The 22,760-nt window shown below is 39.5% G+C and overlaps 1 protein-coding gene across 10 annotated transcripts in view; it reads left to right on the top strand.

Moving 5' to 3' along the window:
• Positions 1-22,760, top strand: part of SOX5 (SRY-box transcription factor 5) — a 652,738-nt gene that overhangs the window by 614,311 nt on the left and 15,667 nt on the right. For 8 of the 10 annotated variants that reach the window (XM_062009253.1, XM_062009270.1, XM_062009262.1 and 5 more), the window contains 4 exons: positions 1,075-1,252; positions 6,070-6,242; positions 21,397-21,505; positions 22,399-22,572. In XM_062009253.1, the coding sequence (XP_061865237.1) occupies positions 1,075-1,252; positions 6,070-6,242; positions 21,397-21,505; positions 22,399-22,572 (634 nt within the window). The remainder of the gene's footprint in view (positions 1-1,074; positions 1,253-6,069; positions 6,243-21,396; positions 21,506-22,398; positions 22,573-22,760) is intronic. The other 2 variants (XM_062009245.1, XM_062009236.1) reach the window with 1 other exon arrangement.

Raw genomic sequence — 22,760 nt, 5'->3', positions numbered from 1 at the left:
ACACTGAATGTGCTTACAACTTAGGGAAATCAGAATCTGCTTCTTCACTTAGAGCTGAAACCCAGTTGTGTAGCGTAACACTTCTGTAGCTAAAGGATGGCTTCCCTAAGTGACAGTGTCAGAGGAGAGCTAAGCTAATATGTAATGGTTGGATCTAATACCATATCCATTAGTTCTGGTTATTTGAAAGTCAGTTAAAATCACTCCTAAAATATCCCCCATGTTGAAAACCTTTTTCTTCCTTCTCTGTTCCCCCCACCCCGTTATTATATTTTATTTAATAAAATAAAAATACATTACTTACAATTTTAATGTGTTTAGTAGCACTGTCTGTTACTCTGTGTAGTCAAGGCAGGTTTAGAAGTAATCCCAGTTACTGTACAAAAAATGTTACCCAATTTTTCTATTTTCACATAGTCATGATTGCTGAAATTTTGAAGTCCAGTTCTGCAGATGAAAAAATCTGGAATTATCCTGGTGGTTGTATCAAATTTTCTGGAAAGGACGGTTTCTTCCTGCACTCTTGTTATGGTGGAATAGAAATATTTCCTATATTTCTGGTCTTGGAACTCTAAGCCTGGAAAGTTCAGATGAAAGCACACATTTAAAAAAAAAAAAAAGACCAACAGAAAAAAATAACTGAAAACTCACTCACTCAAACATGTTGTCCCAGTCTGGGTGGTGGTGGTTGAGTTTTAAGTGAAAATGCACATATTTAATTAATCCATATCGAGTTTAAAATAAAATAACAAATAACTGTAAAGTTGTTCTTTATTTTCATCATGGAAGCATATATGTTTTTAATGTGAATAATTTCTTCAGAGACGATTCTTACATACAAAGTGCAAATGGAGGATCTTGTCTGATCGTGTCATGCTAATTTTCCAGTTTATCAGTCATTTCTTTTCCAAACTGGAATGACAGGATGTTAACACACTTGATCTTAATATATATCGTATAACCTTTTGGGTTTAGAAGTTCATATGAACTGAAAACAACTGTCTTTGCTTGGATGGTGGTGTGCCAACAGCAGTTTTTAAATAACAGGCTTTTTTTCTCTTCTGCTCATTATAGGATGAAGTGGCCCAGCCTCTGAACCTTTCAGCCAAACCCAAGACATCTGATGGCAAGTCTCCCACATCACCCACCTCTCCTCATATGCCAACTCTGAGAATAAATAGTGGGACCAGTTCACTAAAGTCCTCTGTGCCAGCAACATTAGCTAGTCCTTCGGCCAGAGCTAACACAATAGGTAAGCCTGGATTATTTGTCCCTCCTCATAACAATTAATAGGTGCTAATGGAAAGTGGGCATTTATTATCCAGTGCCAGACAACAGTCTTATGAACTGCCATGATTCTAATAATAGACCATAATACTACATTTGTTGATGTCAGTGAAGAAACTCCCACAGACTTACCATTTCAGGATGAGTATCTTAACTTTTACAGACTCAGAAAACAAAGAGCTGTCATTTCATTTACTGCTTTCTCAATAAAAGTTAATAAACGCTGTTTCTTTAATGGCATACATTAAAGACAGCCACCTGTCTAAGGGCAGGCATTAAAGACCCGTGATACTGCACTATGTCATCTAAAAGTGATGGATAAACCTTAAAGACATTCCCTTTAAGCTGAAAGTCTACATATGCAAATACATCTAGGCAAAATTATAGGTTCAAACCTTAGTCTGCTAAAAAGACACAGGGAGCGTTGTTTTATCTTAGTCTAATAAACAAAACAGTCACCAGATTCACTCAGAAAACCCAATTTGATGTTGTATCTTGCAAAAAGTGTTGACTGGCTGTTTTTTAACATTTTTCCAGAATAGTATTTATTCTTCCTCCAGCCCAAATCATCTGTTTGTCTAAGGCATCTAAATAGTAACAATCTTGGTGGTGATTTTCCAAGTCTGATCTGTTAAAGGGACTGCTCTTTGTGTATATAAATAAAATGTGTACATACCCCATTCTTCATCCTTGCAACTGAAATATTTTGTTCCACGAGATGATTGAATATAAGCTAAATTAAGATTTCAGCTTGTAAATCAGCCTCTGCTTAAGGAATTAAGTGAGGTAGATAGATATGCCTTCACTACTGTGTGTCTTATTACTCCTAAAGCATCTCCTGCTGACCACTTTCAGAGATGGCACAAAAAACCAAAAGCAACCATAGGTCAAAGCTATCAGAAGCTGCTTCTGTGATATCTCAGTGCTATGTAGTGAAATCTTTTTGTGTCTCTATGGATCTCTCCTAAGCTCCTTGCAATCCATATAAACCAGGAAGACCCATGGTTGTGTCCAAAGAGCAAAACAGATCTAGTATTACCTTCCCACTGTGCATACATGATTAGTGCTGACATTGGTGAGAGTTATGTGTATCAGACAGAGAATATGCTTCTATGCATTTTAGAAAAGAAAATAACTTTTGGGTATAATGTGTTACAGTTTTACAAGTATTTGTCAATATCACATTGTTATTTGGGAATGCATGATAGTTTTATCAACCCTACACTCTTTAACTGCAATAGGTAATAATGTGTTTCATCTTTCATTTGCTTTGCCCTACCACTCTCCATGTACAATGCGTCGAGTTTCTTCTTTTTTTCACATTGATTTTTTTGTCATTAGTGGAGTGAGCATCACATTTAGATGTGGAGTTAAGCATCTGATCTGCATCTTAGTGGCAGGACATCCCTTGTTCTCTTCTCTCCAAACTTCTTTCCCTATGCACCTGATATTTTTTATAAGTCCGAGACCCTTGCAATTTACTACTTTTAACAAAATGCAAATTTTGAAATGCTGTACCTGTAATGAGTGATAATGTAATTGGATAAAAGCTGTGAGGATGAATGGAGCTTTAAAGGTCACTCTTGTAAGAAGAATTAATGTGTTATACCATTAATAAACCATGGAAAACTGTGGAGCAAAAGATAACATACTTAAGTTATTGTTAATGACATAGAGTTCACTGCTGTATATCTCTCAGCTACAAATATAAAAAGTGACTTTTTGAGGTTGCTGAACAGTATCGCTATGCATACTGTATATATAAGATAAGCAACCTTTAACTGGTGCAGGAGCTGGACAGACTTCTAACAAAGGTTTATCCAGTAATGGAGGACTAGAAGAACCGAGGCTTGTGAAAACTATATAGAATTCCTGCTAACTCCTATATGAGATCCAACCAATGCTACAGCAAGTAAAACTCATTATGCAGTGGAAACCATCTTAAAAAAAGCAAGTATGGAATTTCAAGTCACCCCCCAGTAGCAGCTATGTCACAAAAAAAATTGATAGCATTTTTAGCAAAAATAACAGAATCACTTTTTTATCATAAGAGATGGTAAAAAAAATTTACTGGGAAGCACACAGTCATTTGCCAGACAGTTACTTTCACCATTTGAGTGACTGGAGCTGTCAGTGCAAGGCACAAGTTGTCAGTCCTAGGCATTCATAGGCTACCTTGCTGGGATGCAGTTGAGCTCTGACTTTTCACCGCCACTAAGTTTGAATTAAAACCACTCTCTGAAAGCAGTTCTTCAGGCTGTTTGGTTCCCATGGGGTGGACAAATGCCCAGGTATTGTTCAGTCTTTGGAGGTTGTAAACTTAGAGCCTTCTATGATTAACAGTGTAGCTGCATTCAGGCATGCAGATATATAGTTCTTTTCTAGAGCTATCCTTATAGCATATAAATTATGCTACAGACTGAGCAGTCACAAATGTCGTGGCTTCATGTATGACTTTAAATCCAAGCATTTCTTTTTGGGAACAGGCATATGTCCGTGTACTAAAAACAGAAACAACTTCTCTCTGCCCTTTGCCGTTATCTGCAACATCTCTACACTAGTTTGGCAATCCTTGTAACTAAGTGCATTTTATGTAATGCATTTCCCTTCTCTGTCAATAATTCACCACCTACCCTAAACAACAATAATTTACATTCAACTCGCTTCTATATTAATCATTTCCCTGCACACCAGCATCTTGGCAGCTACTGAAAAACATAAGGATGCTTGCTTTTATTCACTGTCATGTGCCAAACTGTCTCAAAGATAGCAGTATTCAGGAAAAGCCAAATAGTCTGGAGAAGGGCATGAATTCCAGTTCCTAGGCAAATTCGGCTGTGTTACAGATTGAAAGTATTATACCTAGCCTAATCAAGAGAACAACCAGCTGTAATACTACTGTTTGTTTGTTTGTTTGCTTCCTTTTTAATTTATTCTGACTACATGCAAGCTTGATCAGTAACAGATGCAAAGTGGGGAAGAAACCAAGCAAGTTGATAAAATGGAGGTCGAAAAAGAAATAAATCAGCTGGTAGCACTGCGCTGGTGCAGGTTATCTCCTTCCTTATGCTGGGAAAGCTGAAATTAGTGGAATTCCATTGAATGGGAATTACTGAACTGGGTCACTTGATAAAAGTAATATGGACCAAGTTATTTCATCTAAAACTCTCAGGATTCTTGTGTGTTTAACCAAAAGCTAACTTTTAGTACAGTTAACAACAGTCAAACCAGACAAAAACTTTTTTCCTAGTTTTTGCACACCAAGGGAGACAGGAATACCTGTCCCAGTCTGTCTGCAGTCTAAAAAAAACAACAATAAAATCCCAAACCAAACTAAAATCCTGACAGCAGCACAGCACTGAACTAATCTGACATCAGCTTCTTCCCCTGAAATGTTTTAAGCGGCGAGACAATGTCCTACGTTTTTTGGCAATCAGTGGATCAGATAGAAGAGTCTAGCAATACAACAAGGATGTGTAATCTGACATGATTAGACAAGGCTCTTTAGGAACAGAACATTCATAATTGAGACAAAGAAAGAGTATTAATAACACTTTCCTAACACGGCAGTTAGCCATTTTATATTTCCTTTCTTTAATCTTAGTGTTTTTCAACAAATCATGGGATTTAATAGCGTGTTTTGGCAGATTAGAGGATTTATGGCCCAGATGTTTTTTGTTCTAAAAATGGATTAGGGTGTAAAGTTTGCTGGAATCCATGGAACATGTTGAGGCAAGCCGGTCATTTTGTGTGTGATTAGTGCCTGCCTTCTGTCTCACAGTCCCTCCATCTGTCACAATTCACCAATGGATCTGGTTAGATTTAGCCTCATGTCACAAACAGAAGTCCCTTTTCTGGGCAATTTCATATTACAGATTCATTTTATGCCGTTTTTATGCCCTAGTTAAAAGACAGAAAGAAGTGTGTGCGTGCGTGTGGGGATGGGGAGAGGGGGAGGGAGATTGATAGATATTAGCCTCTCCTTTAATGTTTGAAAAATAGACTGGGGCTTGGAGTCTCCCATCAGTATTCTATCCTACAAATCACATGCAGATCATAATAAGTATAATCTACAGTACGCTAAAGGAAAAAAATGACAAAGTGTCACATTTAAAATTAAATAGTATTAGCTGTGCTGGTGATGCTTGTAACATTTTAAAAGGAAATAATTCAGTGACTACTAAGGCTAAGCCCTAGGCTGTGAATTTGCAGCAAAACAGTGGACATTTGACCTACCATTAGCAGCATGAATAGAAGAGGGAATGTAGGTCTGTGTAGCTGTGGTTTCTTATACTTTTCTGAATGACAGGTGGTGGTGGGGAGCATTCAGTGGATGAGGTTTCTCTTCCCAGCCATTATACATTTCATATCTCTAGCAAACCACCGCCACCTGTGGTTTATTTTAATGTATTCACAAGTTTTGAGATGGGGAGAAAAGAAATGGTCTATTTTTAAGAGTTTGGAATTGCTGGCATGATCAAAGCTTCCCCTAACTCTTATCAGGTTACATCCTGCTGCATACAAACCACAAGGCTAACCTCTGCAGCGTCAGGGAATTATTGAAACTAATGGCATCAAGTATCGTGACGATGACTTTGGCACTGAGGCTTCTCGTGCTTTCTATCCAGGTGGCTCTATCATAACAATGACAGAATTACAGAGCACGGACAGGTTTCTGGGCATAACTGCCTTTTAACTCTTTCTCATTAATAATGATAAAACTATTGGTGCGTTTCATCAACGAAAGCTAAAAGTGTTTTCTTGTAACTTTCTCTTTTTAAGATATCCTTTCTTCTATCACGTCGTCAGGTTATTTAAATGACCACGACGCTGTTACTAAGGCAATCCAGGAGGCTAGACAGATGAAGGAGCAACTTCGGAGGGAACAACAGGTGCTGGATGGGAAGGTGGCCGTTGTGAATAGCCTGGGTCTCAACAACTGCAGAACAGAAAAGGTGAGTTTCTGAGACTTCCTTTGCAAAGGGTCAGAGGTTGCATTTGGTTCTCCCTACAGATACATTTGTTCTTCCTCCCTTTTTTTTAGGTTGTGGTTTTTTTGTTTGTTTGTTTTTTACTTGTTTTTCCTCCATTTTCTTGCTTTATTTTCTTTTTTCCCTGTTTTTAAACAGAATAGTTGCTTCTTTCAGAAAAAGTGAAAAGTAAAATGTAAACCACAACTGAAAGATGACATGAGAGAGAGACGTGGAGGCCCTTGGGGGAGAGTGGGGAGGAGGCAGAGATAGTTAAAGGCCTCACAAGAACTTTGGAGGCCACTAATTCTCTGTTCCAGCCTGTCAGTGTGTATTATGAGAAGGTGATCTTGGGAATCTCTGGATCTAAGTGGAAATCTTACTTTATATAAATGCTTACATGTGTTTGTGAGATGAGCTGGATTTGAAAATATTGAAGCTTCTTTAGGAACATAAGCTTTGCTGATGCTCAGGCTCAGCTTCTGGGTATTTAGCTTTGTGAGGCTGTCATATATGATATTTTGTGACCATTGCAATGTAGCACTGTCATGCCACGTTAGATGACTTAACAAAATTGAAAAAATGGAGAACTGACAACACAAACTGCACCAAATATTTGCAGTGAAACTTAAGAGGCAAGCAGAAGGTATGGGCCTTGCCACCTATCTTGTGAAGCTGTAACAAAATATTGACAAAGTGAATATTATCTAGTAAAATTTGTATGTATTGTAACTGTCACGTACATCAAAGAGTGATGATCTGCTGCTTTTCTCTGCAAATACCTGATGTCTTCCTGTACACTGCCCTGGCTTACAGAGGATAAATAGACCTGACAGTCCTTGCTGCCACATTTATAGTGAGCTGTCCTTATAATACTGCCACCTAAGATATACATCCAAACTCTTGTGTGCCTCTCATCCTCATATGCATAGCAAGACTTCTTCCTCAGTTCCTCTCTTCCCCTGCAATATTTTCCGAGGGGGTACAGCCTTAGTCGTGCACTACAACAAAGATGACCATTGTTCCATTTGGTGAGAACTGAATTTTATTGAAACCACTTCTAATGGCTTTTCGCTATAAATCCTGGTGTGAATTACTGAGATAGGCAGATAAATAGAGTGAATAAAAATGATCAGCTATTTAGCAGAAACTTGAAAGTCAGTCGTCCTAGGAAGCTTGTGAGTCAAACAATATTGTCCAGAATGAGCAGATTGCTAATTTGGATAGGTTTCCATTTTCCCTGTTTTTAGATGGAGTTTGATCAATAAGCTGTGAGAAGCCAGCAGTCTGGGTAATGAATGTTAAATGTACATGTGAGTCTCTCACTACTGTACTTTTTTCATCAGTCTATCCTGGGTGTAAGTGATGTAGAAATGACTCCAATTTCATGCACTTTCTTGAGAAGAAGGGGAAGGGAAAGAGAAGTCAGTGTAACAGGTATGTGACAGTACATACAGTCTCTCTTAGAAGAATAAGAGCACTGGTATGGGGGGAAAGAAAGAGAGGGATGGAGCATGTTTATGGCGTTTCAGATAGAAGAGTACCAGAAGGGAAAAAGGAAAAGCAGAGTGTCAGATATAAGAAGTGATCACAAGCACAAAGGAATTTATATTCAAATATTTAAGCATTCTTGAAAGGATGCTCGGAGCAGAAATTTCTTTTCTCTGCTCCCCATGTCGAAATGACTTTAACACTCAGCCAGATGCTAATGCAAAGTGACTCAAGCTATTCCTCGCAAGCATAGCTAAATTGCCGTTATTTGTTAAGCGCATTGAATTCAGCTGTGGATACAGCAGTTGGTTGCATTCAGAAAGCATCTGTACCCTTTTTCTTTTTTTTTTCCCTTTTTTTTTTCCTTTTTTTTTTTTTTAATCCTCCAAAGCAGAGACAACTCTACCTATCTCCCCCCTCTCCTCCCTTGTGCTGGCTGGGAATTGTCAAGTGACAACCGACCAAATCCTTTTGGACAAGAAGCCTTCATCCTGAGTTCTATATACTTGCAAAGCAGGCCTTGTGGTTGGATCAGGAAGCCCATTAAAAGCACTTTGATGGTATGGAAATTCATCTTCATGAAGCACCCAGGCCCCTAAGCAGCATGCTGTTTAGCTGTGGTTACAGATCAGTCATTCACATCGGAGGGCAGTAATTGTGCTGACGGCTTGTTCAGCAATGGAAGTACATAAAATAATCCCAGGCCCTCCACCATGGCATTGCAAGTTAATCTTCTTTAATACAGATCAGCTGTTGTTCTAACACATGACTTTATGCTGGCTCTAGTGACTCTGCACAGCCTTTTCATTAAGTAACAGGAGTGGAACCATCTGTATTCACTTTATTCTGTTACTTTCCTATTGTTGGGATTCTCCTTACCCCTTCTGTTTTCACTTCTCACCCTCAACCCCAGTTGAAGTTTATTTTCCTCTCTAATTCATGCCTCCTGGTGGGCTCGTGGAGGGCAGAGAGGAGTTCTTTTACAAGGTAGCAGGAAGAAAAAAATTGTTTGCTCAATTGAAAGTTTTGCTAAAGCAACTGTGGGGTTTGTGGCTTTTGATACAATAAATGCCAGAACCTTATCAGGACGCACTGATTTATTTTTTTTTTCAGTTTGTTTCATTTTATTTTGAAGTGGAGACAGGAAAGGACAGAATTAAGTCTGAACTCTCCTATACTAGAATGGCATTTGAGTTGCTGGGGTGACCGCTAAGCACTAGTTAAGAAGTTGCAGTTTAATTTATATAGTCTCCTGGGCTGTCACTTACGTTTGACCCAACAGAGGAAAAGATGTAGGCTGTAAAGTTTAGGTACTTGTTCTCCTTTCCCATATATGATCTAGGCTGTCCACTGACTATCCAGATGTGAAGTTCAGATCCAGAAAAACACCCCAACTTCTTTAAAGTTTGTGTCTGATCTAGGACTTAAAAGTCTTCTCTCATATTAAGACCAATATCTGAGATGAAGGGAAGTGTTGGCATTTTGAATTAAAAATCTCTTTTCTTTAGAAGAAAAGAATAATATAAATAAGAAAGATGTAATAGGGAAGGTGGATAGTGAGAGTGCTACAGTGTTACCATCAAGGGTTTCCCTTCAGAAACTGAGCATCCCACCTGAGGCAGCTCCCTGTTCTGGGACATTACATCTGCTCAGTGGTTGCTTCCTGACAGGGTGATTTTGAGGTGGGGGATGGAATTACAAAAGGATTAGACTAATGTAGCTATCTGTCCATGGGCACATTCGAACTTAGAAATGTATATTATAGTTACATACAGAAGAAAGACTGTCTTTCCTGTAGAGCAATCTAAATCTTTATTAGCAATAAACACTCATGTGGGGCTATCTCAATGTTTTCTTCCTTCTTTGCTGGTTGGAATAGTTATGGAGACCTACAGCTCTCTAAGACCTGTCGAGTGCTTTGTTGCATGAATTGCTGCTGCAGCTTGCCAGTGAAGGTAGGCTCTGTGCAGTTCTGAACACGTATGTTAGCCTCTTTGTAGAGATTTGCCTGCTGGGGGTAGCTGTGCAGACTCAGGTACGGAAATCACCTTTGTGAGTCTCTGTTTAAGATCTTGGGGCTTTGCTCTACATGTGTACATGACCCGTTATCTGGCTTGTGTTCCCAGATGATCCCTGATCCCTGTGGACAGCCAGACCTGCCAGCTGCAGGGCAGTAGTTAGACAGGAATTTTGTGAAAGTGGAGAGATGCTGTATAAAAGGAATCATCTCCAGCATGAGAGAAGATTCTTTAAAATGGCTAGGATGATTTGGGTGAGTCACCTTATGGGCATCCAACTTGGACCATCTTGAGGAATTTGATTTTCAGAGGATTACAGTAAAAGCTATGAGCATCATGATGAACACGGATTTTACTAAAACCTATTTTAATTGCAAATGCAATAAAACATATTTTTACATTACTTTTCTTGGAAACATTTCCATGTATAAATGAGAAGTGTGTGTGTATGTTTTTCTGGTTTCTTGGAAACCCAGGAGCATAGTTTTATTTGTAATTGTCATCTACAGTTAATTATAACTTGATATGTTCTATACATAAACAATGTTACCTTTTATACATAGAACTTAGAGCACAGATTGTCATCTAGTGCAAACACCACAGTGGGCAACATCAGCAAATGGACTCTGGTTTCTTTCAGCCCCAAAACTGCCTGTTCCTCTGTAAAGGAGATATACACAAACACAAAGAGCCAGCATGTGTGTGCATGCATACAAGTCTACAGTGCATGCTTTCAGAGATGCACAGCACAAACATGCACCAAGCTAGCCAGTAATTTTCTGACTATAGCCAGACTCTCAAACATTTGTGTATGTACCCTGGTAACTGTGAAAAAGGAGGAAGGTGGCACACAAGCAAGTATTTGAGCTTGTATCTGTGTACACTGGTACAAACACAGGTACTGGTTTCCAGGTGCTGACGTTTGCTGCTAAAGGTGCAGGTGCCTGGGACAGTCATGTAAGAACACACAGCCACACAAGCATTTCAGATGTGTACAGGCGCAGTCACACACGTAGCACGGTCTGAAATGAGTGCATCTGAATGCATCTGTCTCATGTGATGAAGAATTTCTTAACCTGTGATGCAATTTCTCCCTGTTAACGGCATGGAGTGTGTCCTTTTAAAAAGCTCTGACATGTACTTGTGTGCTGGGCTGTAACTAAAGAGCTATTTGTAACAATATTCCGGCACTGTAAGCAAGAGGCTATTTATTACTCATGCTTATGGAACACTGGGTTCGGGATGCCTTTCCTCCCATTCCCACCCACCCCTCCTCCCACTATCCTCCCAACTCCCACCCCCACCTCTCCTTCATCCCCTTAAGAGAGTGCCAAACATGAAATGACAGTGACCAATGTTGACTTAATGTGGATGTTTAATAATGAAAAAAGTGTGTCAGTTCCAGTGTTAGTTACAAATGGCACTAAGTATATCAGGTGGCAGCCCTGTAATAATTTTACATCCATCATTCCTTCCTGATGCCTCGCTGGCTGCCTGATGGATGGGGGTAGCAGAGTTAACTCTTAAGAAACTGCTGTGATCTGCTGAGCTGTAATGAATTCTGTCCTTGCTCTTCCCTCAGGGAGGATGGGGATATTAAGAATCTCAGACCTGCACATCCTGCTGTCTTTGAGAAATAAAACAGTGGAGCTCACTTTACTAAAGACATAAGGAGAGGCTGGTTTAACATACAGGACATAAATTTCTCTTGCAGCAGTGAATTTTACTTCAAAAACTTTGTTTTTTCTTCCCCTAATAGTTAAATTTTAACCAGAAAGTCAGGGAAAAACATGGAGGAGAGAAGGGCAGGGATGAGAAGAAAAAAGAAGGGTTGGTAAAACAGTCTCTGATCCCATGCTTGCTGTAGACACTGACTGTCCATGGGTCAGACTAGGGGGAATAAGTTGTAATGATTTAAACAGGGACGAACGAGACCTGGTGCAAGCCAGGCTTCCCAAACAGGAGAAACCCACTGGACGTAAGTCCAGAGGTGTAATACTAACATCATAAACCAAATCACTTTGTAAGAGTTGAAATCTGCCCATTTTCATAATCTCTGTAGTATTTTACTGGAAAAATACTTTAGTGTTCCCAGTTCTATTACCCACAGACGTTACACACACATTTATCCTTGCAAGTTCAGCAGACCACTAATATATATGTCCTGTAATATCTAACCCACTCTATTCCTCACTGGCCTGTAAAACACTAGGAAAGATGATCAGTGTAACATTTTTGTTCTCGCAGTGTGAGTAGAGATCCATTTGGAATAATTATTATACAATCTGGGAGCTGGGGAGTGCCTTGCAGACAATGGACTGTTACAATCCCACAACAGAAAAGTTAACATATTATCTTAGCAACTGTATATCCTCTTCTTATTACCCTTTTCCCTGGCCTCTTCCTAATTTTGTCCTAATGAGGTTCTTTGCCAGCAGAAATTCTTATATGCGGGTTGCAGTCCTCTTTGTTAATGCTATCAACAGAAAGTAGACAGTTTTTAAAAAGCAGGACAAGAAAGCAAGCAGGTATTATGTCATCACCCATCCATCACCCTGTATGTCAGCCTTTCAGTAAGTCCAATCAGCAGGCTCAACAGCATCATTCATGTTCAAGGAGTCTTCTGTTCAGCAGGCCTACTGTATCCATTGTCATTTCTCCTGAAACTTTGCTCAACTTTAATTAAAAACACATGTCAAGTTTTCACACTGCAAAGATCAAAATTGTTTTTGCCCAGTGCTGGTAACTAAGTATTAAACATTTTGATTTGCTTCAGCTAAAAGTTTATCATCCTCCCCCCTCCCCATTTTTTTTGGCCATTTGCTTTGTGGAGCTTGTGTATATTTATATTTACAGCCTCTGCATTTAATGGCCACATGCCTTATTTTCACAGATGGCCAGTGGAAGACTTCCCCTCCCCCCTTTTCTTTTAGTAAAGCCTGCCTTTGGTTCTGCTACTTTTGTCACAGTGCCACTACTCTCAGTTAGCAAGTGCCTACGCATGGGAGGGGGAGACTCTGCAATAAGGATTTTTTTTATTATTATTCCCTCAAGGACTTTAGTTCTTTATTTTAACGTGCTTTTTTTTCCCTTTTGATTGACCATCATCTGTTAAATACCTAGATGCCTATGTCAGAGAAGAATTAAGTGTGTATGTGTGTATGTATTTAGTGGTTCATTGTGGCAGGGATGCATGGGCAGAATTAGCTAATAAAAAAAATAAAAACAGGGAGGAACAAATTCTGCTCATGGATGTGTGCATGAAACTGCCATTGAAGTCAAGTAGAAGAGCAGGCAAAGAGGCACGGGAAGAGCCCTGGATGCTTGCAGGTGCTGAAATCTGAATGGCAATTTAAGCCCTCATTCACTCCGAAGGGCTGAGATTGGAAACATTCACGGGTTAGCATGGATCAAGGAGGATTCCAGCTGTTTATACCTCAGTGGAAATTTTATTAAGTCCAATAAAGATGGATCAACTTCCTCTTGGAAAAAAAAAAACCAAACAACAAACTAATTAATTTGGAGTTCCTGTTATGTCTTTTGAGCTTTTTGAGTCTTTGGCTTTAAATTCTAAGCTGTGCCCGTACAGCCGCAATAGCTAATTACCTCCTGAGATTTTATTATTCTTACTTTTACATGATCACATGCCTTGAATAACCAGCGCTTTTGGCACATTCATGGGCACCAACACCAGCGCAATACCTCTTTTCCGTGCAATAGAGGCTAAGCCTGAGTCTTCTGTGAATTGTGTCCAGTTAGTCTCCTGAGGAATCAACGTGTCCTCTTCTGCGTGTCCTTATATGCAGGTGTTCACTTAGTTGTGTGGCAAGCAACTGTTAGTATGTTTGGTGGGCTCAGAGTTTTTATTCATGCTGATGCTGGGGAGCAGACAAATAAGTCATAATACATGACTGGGAAAATGTTGTGGTTTCTTAGGACGTAGCATAGATAGCACGTTAACTTTATTGTTAGGGATGCAAGAAATGTAAGCAAAGGGACAGCAACCTTCATAGTTTTAGTACCTTCTAGGCAAAACCCTCAAACAGTAGTTGGTGTATCTGTAATACTGCTGATCATTTGAGTCATTCATTTTTTAATGAACAATTACCAGGGGAGACTGTGTTCTTGCTTTCTCTTTACATGCATGTAGACCCTCTTTCCCAGGACATCCTGCATGGATTATGATTTTCATCTTCTTTCATTTTTGGTGTACCACCTCTCTTCCTCACTTAACCCTTCCTTGCCTTTCTGATCCGTTGTAGCAGCTATTTCTTCCTTGCTGTGAAATTCCTCATTAAAATTAACCTTTCTCATTAAAACACAGCAGATTTCACCCAGACATTCCAAACCTCCTTCACAATAGTGGGAAAATGTCACTATTTCTGTCCTTCTTAGTTGGGAAAACTAAGGTGCAGCGAGTGAACAATTCACATAAAGTTACACAGCATGTCAGCCAGAAAGCAGCCTAGATGAGAAACTGGGTCATGTAACTCTTAACCTCTTTGCAGTCATCGGATTACAGCTGGATCTGGTTGAGGTCGATGCTTATGTCCACACTGTAAAAACTTCTGTAGGAAGGAAGCGGTATCTCATAATTTTACTTTGCTTTTGCTTTCCTTTTTATTTCTTCTTTAAAGTAATGGGCTGGGCTAGCCCTACCTGTGTTTTCATTTAAAAATCCTAACTTGCACTGTCTCCCAGAGCTCATAACCAAAGAAAAGGAGGCCCTCATTTCCTCTCAAATTGGTACTTCCTGTCAGTTTGTTTTCAAATCAAATCATATACTTTACTGAGGAAGTCATTATTTCTTGAATAAAGGATAAGAGATCCAACCCCTGCCCAGCTACTGAGTCTTTTGCTCTTTTTATTTCAGTGGACTCTGTCTTGGCTTCAGTGAAAGGTACTGACTCCAGAGCCCTTAGAAACCAAAGACCTGTGTCCACAATGTGAGGCAATGAAATGACTATACAAATTTCAGCAAATTCCCCCTTTGACTGGATGTCTGTTCATGAGAGGAGAGTAGTTAAATATCTCTATCTACTTGATCCATCTGAATTTTTTCCTCATAACACCTGTGTGCTGAGTCCATAAAGCACTTTGCATCTGATTTGTAATCTATGCTGTAATTTCTAGGCAGTATTGAACCAATCTGAATTTGAATATATAAGTAAACGAAAAGATATTGTTCTTTTACCGAGTGTAGCCCCAATTAAGACTGAATTTAGTAATTCTGAAAGAAGCACCATAAAATCAGGAAAAGACACAAATAAAGAATTTTTTTTATTCTTGTTTCTATTGCTGCTTTTAGATTCTGTGGGTGGATTATTCCATGAAAAAGAGAGATCTCAGATAAGCAAGACTGAGGGAGCTGAGGGAGTGGTGAATGCATTGTTTCTTCATACTCAACTTTTATGCAACAACAACAAAAATCTCCCAAGTGAAAAATTGCTGTGACATTATAAATAATCTTTCATCTTCTTTGGTGGTCCACAGAGTTTATATAATTCGAAGGCTAAAACCCTTCTTTGTTGTTTCTTCTCTTTTCATTAGTACAGTAGAAGACTATAAAATTGTGCAGCCAGAAGGGATTTAATAATTACAGAATCAACATTTGGAAGTCTCACTCTATCATTTTATACATGTGCTTTTTATGGGTTTTAGAGCCCTGCAAGCGTTACTTAAGGAAAGTCTATTGTAATGGCAGATCTGCAACTCCTCTTTGTTTTATTTTTGCCTTCCCTTGCAACATGTGACATCCACAAGAGTCACAGTTCCACACTCACAAAGAAATTAAAAGCTTGAGGTTGTAATTTCTAGGTAATATTCAGGAGTGACAGTTTCAGTTCCTAAAATTTCATTTCCTACTTACTAATGAACCTTGGGCAAGTCACATAATACATGGCTCAGTTTCCTGTCTGTTAAACAGAGTTAATAGTACCACCTTTTTTTGTGAACTTTTTGTGGCTAAATTCACTGCTGAGTGCAAAATACTTGGGCAATGTAATGTATTACACAGAAAACACTAAATCTAAATAGGAGATCCCTCTAAGAAGAGATGGACATTCTGTCACAGCAATTATAGGCATAATAAGATCTGGACTGTAACATGGTATGGAGGGGGACATAGATGGAGTGCAGAGTACCTATTTTTGCCATTAATACACAGGAATAGGGCCTGGACTGCAAATAATTCATCATGTGCAAACTTCTGGGCACACCTCTTACTACTGCCAGTGGTTCCTCCAGGTTCTTCGATCTCTCTGTCATCTGTAATGCCTACCTGCCTTGTGCTTTCCACATGTTAAAAGACCATAGTTGAAGATTTTATAATACAAGCTATTTTGATGTTTATTATTGCAAGAGGCAGAGGAATTGCACAGAAAGATTACTTTTAGAAAGTCTTCACTAATGTCAGATGTAGGATAAGACTCTTCACCTTTTTGGAGAGCTAAGGAAAATATCATAACATTGAGTGGATAACATCTGGCATCACTGGTGTGTCTGATAATTAAAGATGTTTTTTTCTGTCACAAACAGAAATGAACTTTCATTGCAGGAGCAGCTAATCTGCTTAGTATTTGGTGCATGTTAACCAAGTTATGTGTTGGAATGGTTGATATTTACTGGGGCTTATTGAGGGAAGACTTCTGCCTCAGTACCACAAACGCTATTAGATGCTGTCACAGGCCAGGTTCAACAATCTAAGATAAAAACTAGTTTATCAAAACTTGATCTATTTGAAAATGCTTCCTTTAGAGTCTAAATGTGGAGATTTTTCCCACAGAGTAGGATAATAACTAGCTGGATAAACTGCACTTGAAAAGGGAGATGGGGAAAGGGACACCAAAAAGGACAGTAACAGGCGACCATCTGTTTCTTTTTACATATTGATACTGAAGGGAACGAAGGTGGTGGGCACTCTGTCCATCAGTATATCTGTAATTCTTAGGTACAAGACCTGAAGAGCAAGTTTCTACTCGATGTCCATAGGTAACTATGTTTGGCACTCTCCTGCTTTTCTACAAAGGCATGTTTTGGGGTTGGGTTTTTTTTCCCTGGTCTTTCAATTCACTCAGAATAAGAAAAGCAGGAAGGCAAAGAAATGTGCCTGAATACTACTCCTCTGGTATTCTACACTGGCTATATCTCTGCAGACATCAAACTGAGAGGAAAAAAATATTCATATCAGGGGAAATGGGGGTAGGGTTAGGGGAGTAGAAAAGTGCTAACCTTGAATTATGCAATTGGAAAAACAGCTCTTGCCAAAATACAATTCTAACAGAGTTCAGAGTACTGTCAGTGTTTGCCAAATACCCCAGCCAAAAGGATGTCTCAAAGAGGGGGAGGAGGAATCCGTTGCCATATGCCCAGCATTCACATTATTCTGGAAGAGCTGTGGAGTCCTTCAGGAGTGGAGACGTGTGCACGGTCTCAGGTGCGCCCTGAGCACTGGTACCATGATCCAACACAAGACAGGAGCAGTGAGATCAGAAGGGAGTAGCATACATATGAGAATACCTTTATTTTCTAACCTTCCAAGGTTTTGCTTCACTTTTGTATAGTAGTGGGAGGAGTTCTGGCAAACATTATAAGGCTGTTCTACATATGTTTTGACTCTTCTTGTTTTATGTTTCTTCTATGAAAGAGACTACAACCAAGTTCTTGTCATTTTTAGATCAATGTTTTGTTAAACTATGACAGCTATCCATGACAGAGAGCCAAGTAACTTTTGCAGCTGACCACAAAACTGAGTCTGACTTGCGGTGCTTAGTCATTTTTTTATGTATTTTTTCTACGTGACACATTCCATGTGTGAATGTGTTTTTCATTGTTCTTGTAAATATAATTAGAACATTACTAGGAGCTATGGTACAAATCAATCTCCTCCAGCAGATTACCTGCTTTGATTAATAAAGTTTTAGAAACTTCTCATCATATTGTGGCTATGGATGAAACCTCTGGTTATACTTCAAACAGTTGGATAGTTGTGGGATTGATTGTTCTCTACAGTATTACATTCTCCTGTTTGCCCATTGCAATTTTAGATGATTCAGACATAAGAGCTCCTGCTGCCCCTATGGAGAATCTCCTACAATCCAACAGAAATGACCATTAGGATAGTTTTTCCCAACTTCTGCTGAAGTTCGTCATAGAGGAAAAAGATGTTTATAAGATGTCTTTCAGCCGCCTGGGGCCTCATCCAAAATTCAGACATTTTCTTTAGCATGAGATCCCTACATTTCCTCTCCTGCAAAAGGAGAAGCGTTTTTTACTGTTCTTTCTGCTGCTTTGTGCTGTCTGATTTTTAGCAGGTCTCACAAACAATTCTTTGCACCACTTGTCCAGATTTGGACCATCCCTGCCTGCTATTCCCAGCAGTATTGCTTCTAGGCTGTAGTTGATGCCATTCATGCATTGCTCGTAGGATGAATAGCATTTATACCTTTGGGGTGTGAGGTGAATCTGAAATAAAGGGTTTATCACTCTGGTTATTTTCTTGTAGCTTTAAAAACCTGAAAGCGTGTACAATTTTATCAGCTGAACTCTCTCTTCCTCATTTCTTTCTCTGCCCAGCAAGACATTGGGTGTAGAGCTTGGTAAAATAAGTTTAAGGCATAGTTCAACATTGTGTGCAGGAATGTGCCACTGCCTCCTGAGTTCTAGTGCTGTACCACAACTGCTTTATTAAAGTGTGCTGCTGAACCCAACATGCATGTATTCCACCTGTTGTCACTGAATGGTACCACAGCTTGCTACTGTTTACACAGCTAATCCAACACAGTGGAGCTGTGGAACTTTTAAGAATGTGTAATTTGCTATTGAATTAAGATAATCATGATAAATAGACCCTATTTCTGTATAAACTGGAAACCATTGTGGACCTCTTGTCTGAAATTCTTAAATAAGTTCTGTGAACAAGATGGGAATACTGCTTAGCCCCTTTCAAATATTTTGTAAATGTAAAAGCGTTTCTACGGGGTGTAGTCAGGCTTTTGCATCCTGCTAGAGTGTCACTGATCTCTTTGTGCTCTCCTAATGCTGTTGCAGAGGCTTAGGAAGGAGCAAGCCTTAGACTTAGTCTTGCCAGAGTACTTTCTAAGCTTGAGCATTTCTAAATATTAATACAGAAAAGTAAGTTTGGCTGTTTGGACATCCTCTGTTTCAAGAGTAACCTTATGCAGTTCTTTCTAACTGCCACCTTACCGTTGACAATTGAATTACCTTGTCATTCTCCATGTTTAAGTAGCAGGGAGTAAATTGTTGCGGTGTTGGAAAGGTGGTCTCCCCCCACCCATATTTTGGCTGTCTGGAAAGCCAGGGTTGAACAGCACAGCCCAGGACTCTCAACGCTCATCTGGCATTCCTTCGCAGCCTCTCTTCCATCATGCCTGTGGCCTCTCACTTCATCTAATGTGACTGTACCTCAAAATGCAAAACTTTGCCCAAGATGGATAGCGGCAGAGCATCTGTAGGCTTGTTAAAGTCAAACTCTGATAAACGAGCTATGCCCGGTGTGTACCTTGCAGACAGCATGCCGGAGTATTCTCTGACCTTAAGACTCAATCAGATCATGTCGACAGAGTGTGGTTCTGAATGTAACTGCCTCCGACTTCAACAGCTGCGTTTACTGCATAAAGAAAAAGCTGTTAAGCCCGTGCCCTTTGCGCTCTCAGCTCTGTTTCTCTAAGAGGTTTATACATGATTCAAGAAAAGTCTGCAACAGAATAATTCCCCTCCCTCAGAACATACCCAACGAGAGGAGATGCGCTTTTATATTTTAGATTGGTGGCAGCATTTTTAAAGGATTTCTGCCATTTTTAAACCCTTGTCATTGTGAAGCTGATGGTAAATAGATTTCCTTTTTTTTTTTTTTTTTCCTGAGGAAAAACTGTTGCCTTCCATTATGAATCTGAGCTCCATTTGGAAGAAATAAAAAGTTGACTTATTCCGGACTTCCTGTCTACTGACAGGCTGCTTTCGAAAAGAGAACCGAGTTAAAACTGGTAGATTAAAGAGTCTGGTAAAGTTAAACTCCTAAATAATATAGGTTGCTTATTCAAAGCTGCTCCAAGCTTTCTGGATCTTCTGTGCCTGGTAGTGTGAACGAAACACTTGACTTGTGAAAGGCCAACTTGGCTGGATGAGCTTTTCATGCAAAAACCAAGGGGGTAACTCATCTTGCACACTTTCAGTGGTGATGTGTCCAGTTATAGGCAGAGCACCAGGAGCGCGAAAGGGATCCACAGAGAAAATGAGTGTGAGGGGTAGGAAAGTGAACCTCATGTTCCCAAAACTGCACAAGCATATTAAGTTGAGCAGATTAGCCTCATTTCTAACTCTCCAGAAAATGTTTGTGAAATGATTTACATGAATTTGAACTGGTTTTTTGAATTGCAGATGCGAGGGCGTCACATTACAGGAGGCATTTCTGTATTCACATTGTTCTCTTTTCTGTTTTCTTCTATAGTACAGCCCAGTGACATTATTAGGCTACATAGAACAGTTGTAAAGTCTCTGATTGCCATGTGAAATCTGAAAGTTGGGTTTTTTTTAGTTTGTTGATCCTTTACAGTCATCAAGAGTGGAACAGAGCAGCAAAATAGCAATCTTTCTTTCAGGAAGAAGCTTAAAAGAATTTCTTCAACTAGGAGCGAGTTTATTATCATGCCGTATCATGTCATTTTCTTAGCTTTGCAAAGGCACGGTGCCTAGCATTTTGAAATGTTAGTATTCCTTTCCTGAAAGATTTATTTTTAAACATATGATTGTCAGGAAGATAGAATGTTTATGAGTAAAAGTCATTGGGAAAACAAAAACAGTTGGAAAATGGAACACCTTTGTATTTGTAAAGTCAAACAATTCAGGGGGAAGTGAGGTGTTTTGAAGAGAACATTGGAATTAATGGTCCTGGCATGTTGTTCTGGCAATGTCTTTAGACACCGCTGCAGCCTGACAGATTAATTGGCAGCACACACCACGCTGTTGCAATTCCAGGGTTCACAGATAGTTCTGACTAGATGAGTGACGGACGGGGTGTTAGTAGGGCTGGGCAAAACAGTCTGGACAAGAACACAAACTGCTGCCCAAGTATCATGCTTAATTCAGGCTGATCCTTTCCCAAGGCCTGAAAAACTTTGAACTACAGGGTGGGGGTTTTTTTCCCCTATGGGCTTTCTCCTAAAATACTGCATTTTAAAAAAGGGCAAAGTCACCCATGTCTCTGCACTTCGGTTGCAGGCTGGAAATAGAGTAAAACAATAAATACATTTCAAAAGAGTGTGTATCATCTCAACTTCCAGTCCAGCTTTGCAGTCCCAGGGACATAGAGAGTTGAAGTATTCTTCAGATGTGCAGCCAATTTTATCATGCCTAACTAAACCAATCTTTTCAACACTATGAAGTTTATTCATCTCTAGCTAATAAACATGTTTTAAAAAGATCTTGGTAGAGTCTGCAACCATATCCCTTCCAGAAAAAGTATTGCATATTCCTAAATACCTGGCTTAGTAAACTGTTGTGAATGAATTGTTATCCAGCTACCCTACCAACCTTCTAAATTACTTATGAACTTTGCAGTTACGGTGTTTAATTATTTTCCTGATCCAAATCCCTTCATGTCACCCATACAGGACAAAACAACACTGGAGACCCTGACTCAGCAACTGGCAGTAAAACAGAGTGAAGACGGGAAGTTTAGCCACGCAATGATGGATTTCAACATGAGCGGAGATTCTGACGGTCAGTACAAGTGGCTTACCCTTATTCCCAGGTTTGTGTGTACATGTCAGCGGGATCTGGAGGAGAATCCAAGTGCTTTGGAGGCCTATGAGGAGTAAGAGCGGTTAGCAATAAGTGGCTATGAAACAAGGCAGGAAAGAATGATTCATCATGTAATGTTTTAAGTCTGAAGGTGATGTTTTTTGCCTTCTGTACAAGAAGACCGGATCAAGAGTGTATTTCTGATGGTAAAAGGAAATAAAGGAGACAAATAGATGAGGGATAAATGACATAATAGGACACAGTGAGTCCATGAATTACAGACTTGATCATCTGCATTTTTAGGCACTTCCTTGGTTTGATGAAGCAAGCACAGTTTGTTTCTTTCTCTAGTATTGCTTAAGTTGTTATGGAGAGGAAAGCACAAAACCAGGCTGATGTGTAGAAGCTCATTTTCTTGTTAGATGATTGCCTAAGAAGAAACACCTGATGGTAGCCATATATCACACCCCATCACAAAACAAGTAGAAGATGGGTAACATGAAACGAGAAAGGAAGAAAGTAAAATGCAAATCTGTATTGATAAGTGTTGGGTTCACATTATTAAGCAGTAAAAGATGGTTTAGAAAAGCTTTTTAATGCCTTGTGTTGAAAAAAAGAGTGGAGACCCTCCATTAAGTCTACACTATGTGGTACTGAATCAATAGAATAAAAAATAGGCAATGTACAATAAAAAATAGGACAATGTACATAGGCAATGTATGGTATTTCCTAATGCTTGAAGTAGAAGAAACACCATTAACCTGTTGTGAATACTGACTCATTGGATGCACAGCAGCTGACAGAGGTTAGTGATGGCAGAGGAAGCTGCATAATGAAACACAATCTGGAAATGTTTTTCTCTTTCTTTTTAGGAAGTGCAGGAGTTTCAGAGTCTAGAATTTACCGGGAATCCAGAGGGCGCAGCAGCAATGAGCCCCATATCAAGCGCCCAATGAATGCATTCATGGTGTGGGCTAAAGATGAACGGAGGAAGATCCTTCAAGCCTTCCCTGACATGCACAACTCCAATATCAGCAAAATACTAGGTAAGAATGATAGAGCACCGCTCTTTCAGTATCAGAATTCCAAAAGCCTTTGACTGACTAGAGCCAAGCACTTGACACAACAGAATTTCTGTCTCTAGGACATCTATTTTGCTGCTTAATTGACTACACCAAGAACACCACCAACATGCTGCGTAGCAGTAAGCTGAAATGTCCCTGTGCTTTGTAAT

This window comes from Colius striatus, chromosome 1, assembly GCF_028858725.1.
Source record: "Colius striatus isolate bColStr4 chromosome 1, bColStr4.1.hap1, whole genome shotgun sequence".
Lineage (NCBI taxonomy): Eukaryota > Metazoa > Chordata > Aves > Coliiformes > Coliidae > Colius > Colius striatus.
The sequence above is the reverse complement of the archived record's forward strand: the minus strand, read 5'-3'. Positions and strand labels throughout refer to the sequence as shown.